At 41.2% G+C, this 17,947-nt stretch overlaps 1 protein-coding gene across 2 annotated transcripts; it reads left to right on the top strand.

Moving 5' to 3' along the window:
* The first annotated feature begins 236 nt into the window (after positions 1 to 236).
* Positions 237 to 17,212, top strand: LOC148041729 (uncharacterized). Of its 2 annotated transcripts, XM_087681763.1 has the most exons (8): positions 237 to 663; positions 2,507 to 2,564; positions 2,664 to 2,744; positions 2,912 to 2,950; positions 7,295 to 7,537; positions 8,248 to 8,334; positions 16,147 to 16,285; positions 16,465 to 17,212. In XM_087681763.1, exons 1-8 carry the CDS (start codon positions 446 to 448, stop codon positions 16,818 to 16,820), a joined length of 1,221 nt encoding a protein of 406 aa, XP_087537889.1. In that variant the 5' UTR covers positions 237 to 445; the 3' UTR covers positions 16,821 to 17,212. The 2 variants fall into 2 exon arrangements, with proteins under 2 accessions (XP_087537889.1, XP_087537895.1); XM_087681769.1 differs by lacking the exon at positions 8,248 to 8,334 and having other exon boundaries at positions 240 to 663.
* The last annotated feature ends 735 nt before the right edge of the window (positions 17,213 to 17,947 follow it).

Genomic DNA, 17,947 nt, shown 5'->3' with positions numbered 1-17,947 from the left:
CTTTTCTAGCAAAGTGCCTACATGTGAACTAAGGTGGTCGGATTAATTGTGAGGGATCATGGTATCAACCGTGGGTGATGAACATAAACTTGGAAAAAGCACTCCACTTGCTAAATTCAGACTCCTAGTGCGTCACACTTAAAAGCCAACGCCAAAACCCCCCATGAGAACAGCTCCAAAGGCTTTTGACCACCCACATCCATTTTTCTTATTGGTAAAGTAGTTTGGGTTTGACAGTTCTAACATAAGTTCTCTCAGGAATCGGTGTTTGTGTGGAATCCCAGTGGACGATGCCTTCCGCAACTATGGCCATTTATTGCTGCTCTGCGCGCAACGTAAGGAGAGTATCAAACGCACGTGCTACTCTCAGGGGAGGGCCATCGTTGCATCTGCAAGGGGTCAGCTCCCTCCCTCTGCTCTTCTTCTTCTTCTTCTTCTTGTATCAATGGCTTCCAAGGTCTTTAGGCCCAGCTTCTGGTACTGGGACTGCGATGGAGAAAGCCCCAGCAGCAGCAGCAGTAGCAGCGGCAGCAGTGACCGCGCTGGCGTCGTGGTAGTGCTGGGTTGGATGCTCAGCAGGCGCAAGCATATCAGCCCTTATGTCCGCCTCTACAAATCCTGCGGTTGGGATTCCCTTGTCTGCCACCCTCAATTGTTCAATCTGTGAGTCTCTCTCTCTCTCTCTGTCTCTCTCTCGTTTTCTTCCATAGTGATAAATGGTATTAATTACCGTGAACAGTCAAATACAAGAGTCACACGAGAATCATATGCACAATAACGAGACCAAAGAGACGCCAGCATGCCAAGAAGCCTGGAAATGAGGCCCGCATACTGTATGATGCTAAACTGCCAGTGTAGGAGACCTCTCAAGGCCAATATGACTGTGTGTGTGCGTGCGTGTGTTAGAGCATACATGAAGTTAAGGATCAATACAGTGAATTAAAGACGAGGAGAGGTCGTCAGAGTATACTTGATCAGTCTGATTCAATAAGTTGAAGGGGAGGAGGAGTTGTCATCATCACCATCATCTCTGCCTCTACCACTCGATTGCACTTAATTAAATGCATTTTATACAATTCTGCCCTTAAAAAATTTGAGCCACGTGGCACACAGGATTATTATAATGTTCATCAACATTATCATAATCTCTCTCTCTTTCTCTGCGTGTGTGTGTTTTCGCGTGTGGGCATGCCCAATTGGGACCTCTCGCTATTATTATCATCATCATGAGCATCATCTTTGTATTCTTCTAATTGGGCCTCTGATTTTAGTTGTGAATCATTGTTGTTAATACGGCTGTTAAAAAGAATGGGTGCCACCTTTTTTTGTTTCTTGGGCGCCACAATCTTCTTCTTTCCTTAGATAAAGATATATACACCCAAGCACCCACAAGGGAGGCACGAGGACATTGGCATTGTTTTTCTGTGTAGACAGGATACCTGACAACCTACATGAACAGCAGAGCTTGATCACATTGAGACCCTCCTCCTTCATGACCATCAAAGAGGGGGACCAAGTCCGTGGGACTTGCACAAACACATCATGTAAAACAGGCGTTCAACTAAGTGATTTTATCAGCAAGACTTGGACCCATAATCTCATGATTTTGAGTCCATGTTCCCATCATAGTTTGTTGATGACATTCTTGCTTTTGTTCTTTCTCCCTCTAGAGGGGAACATTAATGAAGCCTTTCACGATCAATTGTTTCTAAGCCCAATTGGTGCTAGAATACTGGCTCAGTTTCTTTGTTTATAATGCACATTGTGTACACACATGAATTTAGTACTTGCAATTCGACCATTATGGAAAGAGTGACCTGTTGTGCAATTTGTCATCTTCTATGTCTAGATGTTACAATTTTCATCCTGCATTTGCCCATCAATTGCCAATTGAAGAGCTGAAATGTGCTTTCAAATTTTTTTTCTTCGAAATGTTGGCATGTACATGAAGTTTAATGTTTGACAAAGAGCATTAGTGATTGAATCATAAATAATAGCTACAAAATGTTCATTTTTGTCTTAGATGTGAAAACTTAGTTTTGTAGTGAAGCCCATACATTAAGATAGGGTTAAGTGTCTAGTAGAAATTGAATTGGATACACATTAAGATAGGGTTAAGTGTCTAGTAGAAATTGACTTGGATACACATTAAAATAGTATGTCCAACTGTGTAATTGAAATTCAAAAAAATCAAGGAATGGAGACTTTCTGCAGCACTGATTACTATTATGCATAAATGATTACATTGGAGAGGTTTAATGTGCTTAGTTTTGAATGGGCCCTAGAAGCCAACATTTTGTTGCATATTGTTCTTTAGGATACAGCCACCTTTGATGATGTCTTGAGTGTATCCAAAAGAGTTTATCTTTCAATTAAGAGTCTTGATTTTTTGGCCAAGTTGATGTAATAATCATTGATATATATACGCTCTCAAAGTTCGAAAAGATTGATTGTTTTCGATATGTTTGCTAATTTGTAATTTCTAACATTGGCTAAAATTGTGCAGTTTTTTTCCTAGCAAGGCGACTGAGTTAGCGTTGAGTGTTTTAGATGAGTTATCCAAGGTGTAAACCATGATCACTCAATTTACATATCAAGTATCATTGATTAGTTTATTTTAGGAAGACTAAGATGACAACTTAATATATCATTTTCTCAAGCAGAGCCTTAAAGAAAATCCAGTTCCCGTAGTGTTTGCAGTTTTCTCTGGAGGGCACAAAGCTTGTTTATATAAGATCATACAGGTTTGCTTTTGTCTTGCGATCACGTTTCATCCTTAAACTTGTACGATTCTTTATGTTTAGCGAAGTAGCTAGTAACAATGAATTTTCATGTCGTAAGCTATTGTCTCTATTTTTTGTCTATGTACTCAACTTTGTAGTCGGGGCTAAATATTTGGTGGTTGTTGTAGATATTGCTGGGGAAGTCTGAAGAAGTCAACAATGACTCGGTAATATGCTTTTACATTACAGTTTTAAGCTAGGCTTTCCATATGGTGACAGTTATTGGAATAGTAGAGATATGGTATGTGTAAACCTTATTTCGTTATTCTAAGCTGGAAATGGATGTTAGATCCATCCCTTTTTAATACATGATTAGTTTTTTTTCCAAACATGTCGAAACTATGTTCTCTTTTGGGTTGATAATATCATTATGTGCTACATGTATTGGTGTAAGGTAATGTTTTGGGTGCATCATAAAAGCGTGGAGATATGCTAGGTTTTGCAAAAGAAAACATAGTGTATGAACACGATTGAAACGTAGTGAACAAATATAGTAGCACAAAAAGTAAAATTGAAGAACGAAGATAAAATTGAATGGATGGATATATATACTCAATGTTCAAAGTAGAGTAGTCCAATAGCCAAATATTATCATAGGAGCAGGAATGAAACAGAGTAGTCATGGGTTAGTCAATGTAGTAGACTGATGTAGAAAGCTGTGCAGTGTGAATAGCATGGTTGCATGATGGTATCCGAAATGTAGCAAGACTCTAAAACTAGAGAAGATATACATAGCAATGTGCTGCCTAGTTGTAGTCTCCAGATGATGAAAGATGATTCTAGAGATGAAACACATAAGTGAAATGGACCACTGTGTTGGATATCAGTAGGGAAGCTTACAAAAATAAAACATAGCATGTAGGTATTGTCCAGGTGACAAATAGCAATAGGGCAGCTTGAGCAATTGCCAATGCAGTAGTCCTCTAGGGCATCATCATTAGGGAGATAGGTAGAAAAGAGTTATACAAGGGTTGGAGCAGTCGCAAAGGGGGTTAGAGTGATTGCGATAGCAATTGGAACCAAACCCAAATGGTGGTGGCCTCCAGATGATCATGGTAGCAGTAGTAGCAGATGGTCATGATAGCAGGAGAAGTGGTAGATTGTGAGAGGCTGGGATGCAAATGACTAAAGTTGAAGTGGTAGATTGTGAGAGGTTGGGATGCAAATGACTAAAGTTGCAAATGACCTAGCTCACTCTATTTATAAAGATGGAACCAATCAAAGTTTAGGGTTTTGCTTATGGTACATGAAAGTACACTTGTGCATTTGGATTTTGGAGCTGTTTAATGAGCTAATGAAGATTTAAGGTGTAATGCAAATTTTTAGCTCAATACCTCTCAAGCCCAAAACAAGAACCAAAATGGACTACCAAGCACATCTCACCCCTCTTTCCCTAAGAGGTCCCACCCCAAAGTAGCCAAGGCATTGGTCAATGGGTGTATATTGGTTGCCCAAGAACTTGCCTAGACTGTAGAGGTAGTTATTATTTTCCCTTAGGAGCCTAGAGGGCTACTTTAGAGAGGCCAAGGCATTGAACACAAGGTGCACATCAGTTGCCCAACGGCCTACAAGGGCCTACATAGGTGATGGATAAAACAATTTGAACCTTTTTTTTAAAGTTTGTGCCCATTGGGGGAAAGGGATGGTTGGCTTGTAAATCAGAAAATGGAGAGCATGTATACAACCACATGCAAGGATGTCAATGATGAAGTTAGAGTGAAGAGGTAGAAGAGAGGTATGTAGGTGATAGTTGTATGGGAGGTTGCTTGGGATCCAAAAGTGAATAGGGTGCTGATGGTGGGTGCTCTGGACAATGAAATGCATAGAGTACTGCTACATAATGAGAATGGTCATGCAATAAGGTGCCAATTGGATAGTGTTCCTTGTGGAAAAATTATTCACTCACCCAAGCATCCTTTTACAAAGATGAAGATCATGCAATGCTATGGGTAGGTACAACAAGGCAGCAATGACAATGTCGAGGACAAGACAACAATATCGAAATATAAAGATACTAAATGAATTGTAGAAACCCTCTCAACCATGGATGTTAATAACAAAAGAGAAGCTTGATGTCGGTCTTTGTGTGATGGCGAGTTTTGAGAACCAATATGAAATGATGAAGCTTAAAGTAGCGTGATGATGAAGGTAGACTTGGCACTCATTAGCTGGAAGAGCTGGAAGGATAAACAACAAGTATGACACTCAAAAAATGCTTGTATACGATCTTGGGAGAGGGTGTTAGCATGCATGTGTGCCATGTATGGTCATTTCCTCTCTCCAATAGGACGTGCAAGTAATGGAGTATGCTGAAGCTTCCTCTCTCTAACAAGACTCGCAAGTAATGGAGTATGTTGACAATGTGTTTGAGGAGGATGGAGCCTTGGCCATAAATAGGCTATCATCATGAAAAAGTCAGCCAGATTTGGAGCACACAATAAATTGGGTCGGCCACGCAAAATAATAATAGTTTGCCACAATTTGGCTCAAATAAATTGGCGCCCACAAATCACAATTGGAATAGGATGCCCAATCCACTAGTACAACACAAACTCGCAGATGAACCGATTAATTTGTTTAACATCCTCAATAAATACACAAATATGATAATGCAAACTTTATCACTTAATCTTGGATAGTCGACTTGATTGGCCCATCAATTGGTGCGCCTTGTGGTATTTCTTTAACTATATTGCTCTAATTTGAAGTACAAAGAGATATAGGCTGATCCCTCTTCAGATTCAATGCAATGGGCTGTCATAAATGACCAGCATCTGTTATAATCAATGTTATAATCAATTTACCCCTTGATTCAATCATTGATTGGGCACAAACTGGTCTTCAAGTTCTTGCATGCAGGCCACAATAAATTGAGAATGGGCTGCCTCTTGGATCATCTGCAAATTTCTTGCCTTTAGCTACTATATTTTAGTGTGAGGTCTTCAGTAATTGGGCAGGGATCCTGAGGTGGCTGAGAAACCCCAATTGCTACCACAAAGTAGGGTTTCAGCAGCAATTTCTTCAATTGCATGCCTCGTGGAGCTAGAAATTGCTGAGAACTGCTGGCAGCTGATTGGTACACGAGAGAAACTCAGCTGAAAGGAGTATCTTTTGAGTGGTAGCTCTGATGGTAATTCTGATGGCGCCAATAGCTCTGAAAGGGAGGTAAAAGCCAAGTGTGGTTGGTAAGCCCTTCTCTTCTGTTGCCATCTCTCATTGATGCAGAGAAGGTAACTTGCTGCCCTTGCCCTATTGCATTGCCGATTAGATATTGCCCATCTTAGAGCTCATCCTGCAGCTCCTTCCTCCTCCTTGAGCTCATGAATGTTGGAGTCACCCTCAGTGGGCCCCAAACAGCCTTTTCTCAGCTTGTGTAGGTAATTTTTAACAAGTGGCATCTTGTTTTGCCACTTGGAAGTCCTCTAGTTTAATTTCAACCATTAATTAATTAATCATTTCACATTGCCCAAGAATTTACTAGTGCCCATTCACAATTAATGTGCTAACCCTTGTCCTATCACATTGCGTGATTAGCTATTACCCATCTTAGAGCTCATCTTGCAGCTCCTACTTCCTTGAGCTTGTGGATGCTGGAATCATCCTTAGTGAGCCCCAAACAGCCTTTTCTCAGCTTGTGTGGGTAATTTTTAACAAGTGGCATCTTGTTTTGCCACTTGGGAGCCCTCTAGTTTAATTTCAAGCATTCCCTTAATGTCACCACTAGACATTGAATGGCCCAATTAATGGCCTAGACCCAAATCGACACTAGCCACCCACAAGTACTTGTCCAACATAACTTTGTATAACTTTTGCTAAGGTTACCCATTATCACTTAGAGTACTTGGGTCGTCACCATGACTTAACTGACTTGCACTTCCCATGATCACCTCACATGTGCACAACCTAATAATGCCAAAGCTAAGCACTAAAAATACATGTCCCAGAGACACAGAACCTTTGGTATTTGAATTTTGGGGCTGTTTTAATGAGCTCATGAAGATTTAGCGTGTAATGCATCTTTTTTAGCTTAACATTTCTTACCATCAAGAGCATATATACATGAACTAGAAAGCTTTGCAGCAATTAAGAGTCTGAAGTTGGAAACCATCCACAAGTCATTGCATGTATTGTGATTGCAAAGAAGTGTCACCATGTGGGCTCATTGTACCTGCTGTTCTTTCTTTCTATCTGTTCCCACTAGATGGCCCATCCTTATCTTACCCCTTTAAAATTCTGTCCTAGCTTGATGCTTCCTCCTTCGCTTGATGTGCTAATGTGGCAAAAGCTTCTTTGGTTAAACATGATGTGAGGTATTAACTCTGGAAGTTTCTCTTGAGCTTTATATAGGGTTTAGATGCATTTTTCTTGTATGATTTCAAATCAATTCTCTTTTTTGATTCAAAATTTTTGTCCTTCAAGTGTGTTTAAATGCAGCATTTCAGGTGTAATGTCTCTCAATGATGTTAGTTTTTCTATAGAGAGTAATTTACAGGATTGTTCTGATCTTTTAGGGGAGGTTTGAATTGGTGAAGAGGTGCCTTACTGGGCTGATGTTTGACTCAAGCCCGGTGGATTTTGTCAGTTATTTGGGAGCAAGATTTGTGAGCCACCAAGTGCTCACGCCTCAACCTGGCAGGCCAATACCTATTGTTTCATTGGGAGCTTATGCTGTTGGAAAAGGATTAGATGCAATTTTTCACTGTAGTTTTAAGCCACAACGATTTGATCTTTGGGAGAGTCTATACTCGATTGTGGTAAGAACTTGTATTGTTGGTTGCTAATTCATAGTGTGTATTCTTATTTTAAAGATTGAACAAGCTCTCTTCTTCCAGTCTTTTGAAGTAGTATTTTCTTTTGTTTAGGCAATGCAATGAACAAGAAGTGGTATTATGGGGGTTTGTGTATAACTTGGGTTTGCAGTCTCTTGCTAAGAATGTTTAGATTTGTTTGACTACAGAGTTTTCGATTTAAGTCGATGGTGCTGCACTCTCTGCCATTTTCGCTAGTTTGCTATGTACTGGGGGTTGGTGTCTAAATTATATTCTGTTTTTCAAGTTTGAACAAAATCTCTCTCTAGTCTTTGGATGTACATATATTGGTAGTATTTTGTCATGTTCAGGCAATGTAATTAACTGCAGGGGCTTTACAGTGGTTTATCTAAATTGGATTTGCAAGTCTCTTGCTAAAAATGTTTGGATCTGTTTGACTAGAGGGATTTCTCTATATACCGACTCTATTATGTGCTGAGGGTAGATGTCCAAAAATATGACAGATCTCTTATGAAACAGACTTGCCTGGTCCTCAGTATGTTTCTCACTTTGATTCATGTGGTAGTTATGTGTGTTTAATATCATTTTTCAATATGGATATCTTGTAAGTGGTGTACAATGGCCTATTTATGTGTAACACAAAAGTGAAGATGCTCAAACTGCATTTGATTTAACACTCATGACAGTTGATTCAGGTTGTAGGTCTCACTTACACATTAGGAAACAAGATCGTCATGCGCCTCTCTCAGTCATTGGTGGACCACTGGTCAATCTCTGTCTATGTAAGGTGAAATGGTTGTCTTTCTGATCAGCAGCATCTGATTCTTGGTTTCTTCATGTTTGAATCTACCTCCCTTCTTCTCTTTGGATCATACAAAACGTGGCTTCACTAGAAGTTTTGATGTGGTCAAGGCCAGTGACTTCATGAGAAGTTTTGCTCTGGTCAAGTTCCACTTGCAACCCCCCTTTCTTGTGATCAAAACCATGGACCTCACTAGACGTTTTGATGTAGTAATTTTCATCTCCAGCATCATTCCATGAGTGGCATGGGATGGGATGTGCTGAATCGACAGCAGAATTGAAGCTGAAACATAGCTTTCCTGAAGAAGCCCTCATAAAGGCTTTTGTGAGACTTAGGTGCTGCCAGGCCCTATGCAGAGGAAGGCTGGGCCTAAACCTTGCACTCCAAAACAATTTGGCCATAGTATCATAGATGTTCCAAACTTGTCATGGAACAATCTGAAGTTATGGGGTTCATGTGTCAAAAAATAACAGGTATACTTTGACATCATGTCAAAATAAGCGATGGTGCAGAGAGACAGTAGGGTTTGCGGTAACACTGTGTGTACGGCAAACTCAGAGTGAAGAGAAACTCAAAAACACAAGAACACGGAGATGATGTACTGAATAATGCCATGAGAAGAAAAGATGATACAGTAGAGATGATGCACTGGAACATGCTATGAGAAGAAAAGTTGATACAGTGGAGCCGAAGCTCAAAAGATAATTGCATTGTCCTGTGTGAATCAGGCAGTAGCACCTGTGGGAAATTTGCACAGCGAAGGGAGCGAAAGGTAGTCCTCCAGGCAATGGGCTATTGAAGTAATCACTGGAAGGTGAAGGACAACTATTGAGGAACCGGATCACAATCCTCTGATGTTGTCGGAGATGTAGAAGATGATCACTAGTTGTCGAGGGAGGAACTGCAGTCTCTGATAGCGGGGAGTGACGTGGGTAGCAAAACACAAATCCCAAAGTATCGGAGCTTTCAAACACAGGGAGAGCAGGCCAGATGTTCACAAGTGTGTGAACTGAAGAAGTGGTTTCTCAACACCTCCTCATAGGCCCAAAAGGGGATGAAGAAAAGGGAGCGAAGAGAGATACGGTGAAGAAGAAAAGAATCCCAGAGATCCAAGATTGCCACCTGAAAGGTAACTTGTAGTAAGTAGTATGAATTGTAGAACAATAGGTTGTATGAACAATAGATGGTACGCTGGAAGGAATTCGAAGGTCTCGTCACCAAGTCGTGGTTGAACCTCCAAGGCCACGATCTAGGCAAGCTCTGAAGATCTTGGGTATCAAGAGGAGAAATGACTGCTCGAAGACTGTCATCCCCAAGAGAAAATGGAGGGTGACGAACTTTAGGATGAGTAGGTGTCCCTCTAGAGGGTGGAGACGTAGGGGTCCCCTTCTGAAGTTGAAGAAGTAGAAGCCCCCTTTAAGGGCAAAGAGAGTACATCCCCCTCTAAAATCCCCTCTACGAAAGGGAATCTAAAAACTCATGGATCACGGACTTTGAACCATTTGATGATGAAGGAAGTGCCGCCAGTTGTGCCGAGGAAGGTATCTGGGTTATCGAAGAAATCGAATAACTACCAGAGGTGGCCTCTCAAACGCGAGTAGTTGAGAGTGGGAAAACGAAGGCTTAGACTAAGCCAAGGGTGGGCAACAACACTGACTCTCAATGGAGCAGACCGTGGAGCCGAAGTAAGAGAAGGGGTTGAACAATCACTCTCTCAAAGGAGCGGACTGTTGAGGGGACGGTATTCAACAACAATCACTCTCTCTTGGGGGAGCGGACTGCAAAATTGTAGGTTGTCGAGGTAGCATTCCTAAAACCCTAGAAGTAGAAGCAACCTTCGGTAGCGCATTGCGGTGGTCGCAAGGAGGCCGTGGTACCAGTTGATCCTCGTGTGGCTTGAAAGGGCTTAGTGCTCATTAGATGCGTCTTATTGCCTTGAGCATAAATATCTAAAAGCCAGTGGAGAATAAACTTTGTGGTCGAGAGCTGAGAGGTGGCACAACGAGTGCTTGAAGATAGATGCATTTACTCCGGCGGGGTAGGGAACAAAGGTCCATGTTGGCAAGCATTGGTGGGGGTTCTAGTGATGCCAGAAGAGGAGCACCCAGTGGTCTGCTGTCCGTCTACCTGTGGAGAAGTCATAGCACTAGAGTGTCAACCTGTAAAAGGGTGGGTGGGTGGAAGAGAAAGAGAAAGGTATCTTTGTCTCCTAGTGATGCAGCAAAAATAAAGGGGAAAACCAATAGATGATGCCGAACGTGCAACTTGTCTTTGCCTTCTCTAATGAATAGGGTCTTTAGCTATCTGAGCTTTTGCGCTCTGATACCATGCTAAAAAATAACATGTCTGCTCTGATACCATGTCAAAATAAGCGACGATGCAGAGACGTAATAGGGTTTGTGGGGAGTAACATAGTGTGTACGGCAAACACAAAGAGAAGAGAAACTAAGAAACACAAGAATACGGAGATGATGCACTGAATCATGCTATGAGAAGAAAAGTTGATACAGTGGAGCCGAAGCTTAAAAGATAATTGCATTGTGCTATTTGAATCAAATGGTAGCACATGTGGGAAATTTGCATAGCAAAAGGAGCGAAAGGTAGTCTTTCGGGTAGTGGGCTATTGAACTAATCACTGAAAGGTGAAAGACAGCTGTTGAAGGGAGCAGACCGTAGTCCTCTGATGTTATTGGGGATGTAGAAGATGATCACCAGCTGTCGAGGGAGTGAATTGTTGTCCTTTGATACCAAGGATTGACTTGGGTAGCAAAACAGAAATCCCAAAGTGTTAGAGCTATCAAATGCAGGGAGAGCAGCCCAGTTGCTGGCGCCAGGTGGATAATGATGACACTAGATGATGAAAGATGAGCGGGGCTGCAAAAACGCAAGTCCTAGCAGTCTTTGTGACAGAGGAGTGATGCTAGGTGATGGAGAAGAAGCCAGGCTGCAAAAACGAAGGTCCTAGCAGCCCCCAAGATAGACGAGTGATGCCAAGTGAAGGAGGCAGAGCTAGGCTGCAAAAACGCAAGATCTAGCAGCCCCTATGATAGACGAGTGATGCAGGTGATGGAGGAGAAGCTAGGCTGCAAAAACGTAGGTCCTAGCAGCCTTGGTGATAGACAAGTGATGAAATCACTGACGCTCGGTGATGCAGACTGTCACTAGAGGCTTAAAAAAACGCAAGTGAAGGTGGAATATCATGGAAAAGGGTGTTGACGCCAAGTAGATGGTGGTGACGCCAGGTGGAAAATGCTCCAAACGTAAGGCCTGATGACGGAACCGGGCATGTGAAGCAAAAGAGGAAGGGTGAAGGCAACCATGAGCCATGAACAGCAATGTCCTCCTAAAGGGATGTGAGGGCAGTGGAAGGGGCTGGTAAGAGAAGTGAAGTAGTGTACCTCGAAACGACATTTTGGCAGGTCCAAAATGGACCGGCCGTTTCGGACCAGGATGGAAATGGGAGATCGCCGTTTTGGCGGTCTTGCGGCCCACTTTGGGTGGTTATCTAGCGCTGAAACTCGTTCTTCTTCCGGACTTCGAACTTGTGCGCGCGGCACACCAGCAGCTCTCACCTCCTCCTCCTCGGACCTGCAGCTCCCGTCTCGGTCCTGCAGCTTCTGCCTCCTTTTCCTCTTTCTCTTTTCTTTTTCCTTCCTCTTCCTCTTCCTCTAAGCTCTTTTTCTTCTACTTCTCCTTTAGACTTCTTCTTCTTCTTCTTATTTATTATTTATTATTATTATTATTATTATTATTATTATTATTATTATTCCTTCTCCTTCTTCTTCTTTTTTCTTTCTTCTTCTTCTCGAATCTCGTTCTCCTTTAATCCATTATCTAGGTCATGACTCCTAAAGGCTAATTATATCATGGCGCCGGATCCATATTGGAGGCACGCCACTCCAATCAAGGGATATGAGGGCTGCGACGGATCAAAGAAGTGGCGATGTAACTATTATGGATTGGAGAAATTGGAGAGTGTAACGAGCGTAAAAGGCCACTTGGCTTGCGTTCCAACAAAGATATCGGGCCTTGTGCAAATGTATCGTTAGAAGTAACAGTAAGTCTCCATCTTTGGCATTGAAAGCATATAGGCATTGAGCTAGAAGAGGATAAATTGACACGACATTGGGCTAATGAAGTACAAGTGGGGCAAAGAGAGGCTAGTGGGCCTAGTGGTGCTAGCCAAATTGGAGGTGCGAGTGGCCTATAAAAAAGAAGTGCATCCATATCCGTATTGGGTCCAAGTGCAAAAAGGATCACGTTACCATCTTTTAGTGGTGGTGGGCAAAATGGCTCCTTGCATGGTGCAAATGTCCATGTAGAACTTCAGGGGCAGGCAATTGCGGAGGCAACTAGGGAACTCACACGCTTATTTATTCGGTGTGCTATTCCTTTCAATGTGGCCACTATACATCAATGGAAGAAGACAATCAATGCAGTAAGCTGCATAGGGTGTAGGTGGGAAGGTCCATCCATAGATGCATTATACACACGGGAGTTTTGAAAGGAGAAAGCATCCATTGAGGCTCAATTGGAGCCCTTGAAGGAGACATGGGTGAAATATGGATGCACAATACTATGCGATGGATGGTCAGATATGTGTCGAAGGAATGTTTACAATGTTTTGGTGTCTTTATGTAAAGTGACCATGTTCATTAAGGCCATCGATGTCTTTGCCTCAGGTCTTACCATCACATGAGCTTTCATTTGGAAGCACATGCGACAGGTCATCATGGACATAGGAGTCCAAAATGTGGTGTAGGTAGTGACAGATAATGGAAGCAATTGTGTGTCTATGGGACGTATGCTTGAGGAGGAGTTTCTTAGCATAGTATGGACTCCATGTGCATCCCATTGCCTTGATTTGCTTATTGAAGATATTGGGTAAATATCTTGGATGGATGACATTTTAAGACGGCAACAAGCATGGTAAGATTTATGAATAAGAGGCTATTCGTCACAAGCTTGTTTCGAGCCAATAGCACATGAGCTATTGAAGCCCTGCACCACTAGATTTGCTTATATGTTTATTGTATTGGAGAGGTTGATACGAGTCCGTCCGAATTTGATACAGACCATTGCATGCTAGGATTGACTCACATGGAGTAAGAGAGAGTCTCCAAAGGCTCTTGCTTTTAGGCGTAATATTTTAAATGAGAGTTAGTGGGTTGAGGCAGAGATATTGGTGAAAAGTCTCACTCCTATTTACATTGTATTACGCATCACTGATATGGAGGGGAGTACTTTGGGGCTTCTATTTGAGTATATGGATAAAATTGGGGAGGCCTTACTTTGAAACAGCTTTTGGTTCCAAGACAAGTAAGTTTTTGTTTATTTTTTACACATGTAATTATTTGGTATTAACGACTCCTTTGGCTGTCGCATATATCTTGCATCCCCTTTGGCGTAGCAAGGAGCAATATACTAGCGAGGACTCAGGAGTTAAGAGGAGGGCTTCATGGAGTACATGAGGCGTCTCAGAGAGAATGATATAGATATGATGAGAAGAATAGAGGATGATTTGCTGGCATTCTGTAATCATTCTCTTCATTTTGGTTGACCCACAACTAGGCTTTGAGAGACATAGCTTTAGCTTCTCTTGGTGGAAAAAATACGGCAATTGTGCTTCTATTTTGATGTGTGACTGGTGACTTTTATATTTTGAATCTTGATTATCTAATGCATTATGTAACCTAGATGAGAAGTTCTGTAATCTATTACCCACTCAAATGTTGATTTTGTGGTATGTATATTAGCAATTGCCAATTACTTAATCTTAATCTCTTAAATTTGAATAGAAATGCATTGCTATTCGGGTCCTCCCGTAAGATTGTAGTGCAGGGCTTGCTAAGAGGAATTGGAGCACATGGATCCTCTTCCACACCAAAAAGAGAAACAAGCTTACAACTGCCTAGTTGGAGCGTTTAGTGTTTTGCCATTGCAATCTCTAGCTTATTGAGAGAACCGCTCAGTCCCCTGAGCCTTCACAGGTAAATTGGTAATGATTAGTATTATATATAATTAATTTTTAAACCTTGAGTCCTTAACACTTGACATTGCTAATTTGCTTGGAAGTTGGATTGTAAATTGTGATATGTATGAACATTGAACATATTGAATCTCCTCTTATATGATATATCTTTATCTTGTTCACCTTTACATGTGAATGTTGATAAGATTGATATAAACAAGGTGCGTGACATTCCGCAAACACCATAGGAGGAGCGGGATATCTACTCCATGCTCTATGAGAAGCTATTAGCACCGTTGCATGAGACTTGTGCATAGAGGAGGGTTAGAGTGAGGGCCATACATGGTCGTGCATCACAGACAGAGTTAGAGCGAGAGTTTGAGGATAAGGCTGAGGTTGCTTCATCAACTTCTCGACCAGGGTCCTCAGAGTTGGACGAGGAGATGGTGCATAGATCCTCAGAGTCCGAATGAGTCATGAGTCATGACTCGTGATATATAAGAGTCAGTTTAGCAGTGCAGAGTGCAGACTAGAGTTGCCAGTTGTTAATTGATATTGATACTTGTAGCCTCACTCGACTTTGGAGCTTTGACAAATTATTCACATGACATAGTTACTATCATTGTATCTTGATTCCACTTATTATGACTCTTGATTCTTGTTCCATTGTTCTTGATGTTAGTCTTCACTGCTCTTTAGATCATAGATTATTCACGAGTCATAAATTCTAATTTATTTTGTTGCCTTAAGTTTTGAAAATGAGTTTTAATTGTGTTAAGTTGTCTTAAGTTTCAAGTTTCAACCATTGAGTCCTCATTCTTGACTCCTCAATCTTCACTCGTGAGTCGTGACTCGTGAAATGTGTAATGAATCATGATTTATATCATATGACATAAAGACTCAAAGTTTTGTATGAAATTTGGATACATGTTGTTGTAGGCATTGATATATTTACATATCCACATATTACTGTATTTTTTTTAGTGTACAATCCGAAACGCCGTTTCCCCGTTTCCAAAATTTGGCCGAAACTCCGAAACTCTGGTTTTTCCCGTTTCCCTTGTTTCCGAAACTCCCCCGTACTATGAAGTGAAGGATGTTTGATGATGGAGGAAGGGGGTGAAGATTGATTGAAGAGAGTGGTGGGGTGGTAGAAGTGAAGAATGAATGAAGTGATTGCCTATTTATAGGCATAAGCTGTCTAGGGTGGTGCCCCACTGTGTGGATGCCATTGAAAAAGTGGCCAAAATGCGGACACAAGCCCTTTATGGGACCGTGAGTGCGAAACCCTAAATGAAGTGTGTGAACTGAAGAAGTAGTTTCTCAACACCATGTGGAAGTACACTGTAGTCATCGTCACCGTCTAAGAGGCAGAGGTTCTCTTATCCCATTTGACTAGTTTTCTGCCAAAGATACTTGAGCACATTCAAGCAGTCACATTTAGCCACAAAATAAGCAATGTGAAGAACAATTTCTAGCTAGACAGAGAACATGAAGTGACTATAAGGCCTTCTGATTGCTGTAACCTACTGAGCCAGCTGAACTTCATTTGGGAGAGCATGCTTTCACTTGAGAGAACATGTGCTGATTCTGTCTTTCAGCCAGACAATCCTGCAAGAGATGGCTAGAGTAAGTTGATTACAGACAGAAATAGGAGTGCATGAATGCTATGCACTCCCTAGCTTTGATTGAAAAGGTAACAGCCAAGTTAAGCCTAAGTCAAACATCAGTAATTAAGGGCTATAACAAACTTTTCCGAAAAAGAAGGAAGTGCATTTAGGTTGTATACAAGGCAGACTTACTCTCAAATATGGCATGCAGAAAGTGGGACCTATACTGTTTTTATGCTCTGAGAATGATGAACTTGCTCCAGTGGAAACAATTAAGATGTACGCATCGAATTTGTGCAAGCTGGGCGGGAGTGTCAACATGGTTGTATGGAAAGAATCAGAGCATGTTGGTAAGCTGCTTTATTTTTGCCTTTCTATTGAGAGATTCTAGTTTCCCCATGATGGGATGAGAACATATTGTGGATTGTTTTTATATTTTATGTTGTATTTCTACAAACAAATGTCTGATTGTTTTTACCTTCAATAAGATTCTGTACTCAATACTAACCAATGGCCAGCTTAAATCCAGGTCATTTTCGACTTCATCCGGACCAATATGCAGCTGCAGTGAGGAAATTCTTTGCAGAAGTGTCTATGGCCGATTTAAAGCTTGAGAACTGTGCCGAAGATTCTTCTATGTCTGAACCGTCAGTTCTCTTAAAGAAATCATCAGCAGTGTGCTGGACAAATTTGCCTGAATCTATTGTAATGGAAATAAGGCATTTGTCCCAGTTGCCACATGTGGATTTCAAGGATGGAGATAAAAATGAACAAGAGGACTTTTCATGTGCTGATGCTGATGCCTGCCATTGTGTAGAAATGCAGGATTGTTCCAATTCTATTCCGGTTGGCTATGCCAGTAGCATGCTACAGAGCAGGCTCTAATTCAAGGCCTCAGAAACTAGGCTTCTACTATTACATGCTTTGCGTTTGCACATATGCAGAGGTGTCATGACATTTGTATCAAAATCTTTCTTTACTGTAGGATCTGTAAAGTAAGATGCGTGAAGCCTCATCTGCTGCTTAAAGCTGGCCATTGTCTGCAGCTGCAGCAGTAATTATTTGCCCTGCCAAACTGTGAAATTCAGCACCATGTTAACCACCCAATGATTTGTTGAAGGGTCTCTTTATTGTATCCTATCTTCAGTCAACAATTCATGGTAATCCAGGGGATCGTCTACAGTTCTCTGTGAGTTTACATGAGATCTTGTATGAAGAATTTCTGGCTTGTGACATTGTCTGACATAAGAAAAGTCACATCAGATTCTACTTCTTCAGATGCTTTTGGCCATAACTCTGCATACTAAAATACCCATATCACCAAATTTCAAAATCCATAGTACACTTACGCGATAACCTTTTCTAAATCATAATATTATATATACATAAGATAAAAAACACACACATAAATATACTCACAAATATACACACATGTATAAATTATTAACGATCATTGTGAGTTCGTTTTCACAAAATTGATATTAAACAAGAAGTAAGTTTTTTGCAACCTTTTACAACAAGTACACAGCAGTCTCTTTCATTGATAGCTTAATAGTACATGTAATTTGCAATACATTTGTAGATAAAACTTGTGTTTGCTTTTTGGCAAACACCGCAAAGCTTACAAATTGAAGTGTGTAACCAGTGTATCCACTTTTGGTCAATGCAATGGAAATCGTAGCATACCTCGAAATTGTTGTCCACAACTCTTCAAGTTTAAATGAGGCCTAGTTGGGATTGTTTTACCCTTGTAACACCTATATTCCCTTGCATGCTTTTATAGATTGTGACTAGACAAGATGTCTTGACATGAGAATGCCCACTGGTGAAAATTGTTTTTTACTTGGCGATGCTTGCATCTCTTGGCTTAGTAAGAAGCAATCTACAATGGCCACTTCAAGCTATGAAGTTGAATATAGAGCAGCTTGTATAGCTATAATTGAGTGTGTTTGGCTCATATGCCTTTTGTCTGTAGAAAAGCCAGTTGGCATGTCTTTTGGTCTTATAAGTTG

The sequence above is a fragment of the Lygodium microphyllum genome, chromosome 1 (genome assembly GCF_053477565.2).
Source record: "Lygodium microphyllum isolate KBCC chromosome 1, Lygodium_microphyllum_v1.1.10, whole genome shotgun sequence".
Taxonomy (NCBI): Eukaryota; Viridiplantae; Streptophyta; class Polypodiopsida; order Schizaeales; family Lygodiaceae; genus Lygodium; species Lygodium microphyllum.
This window is presented reverse-complemented; position numbering and strand designations above follow the sequence as displayed.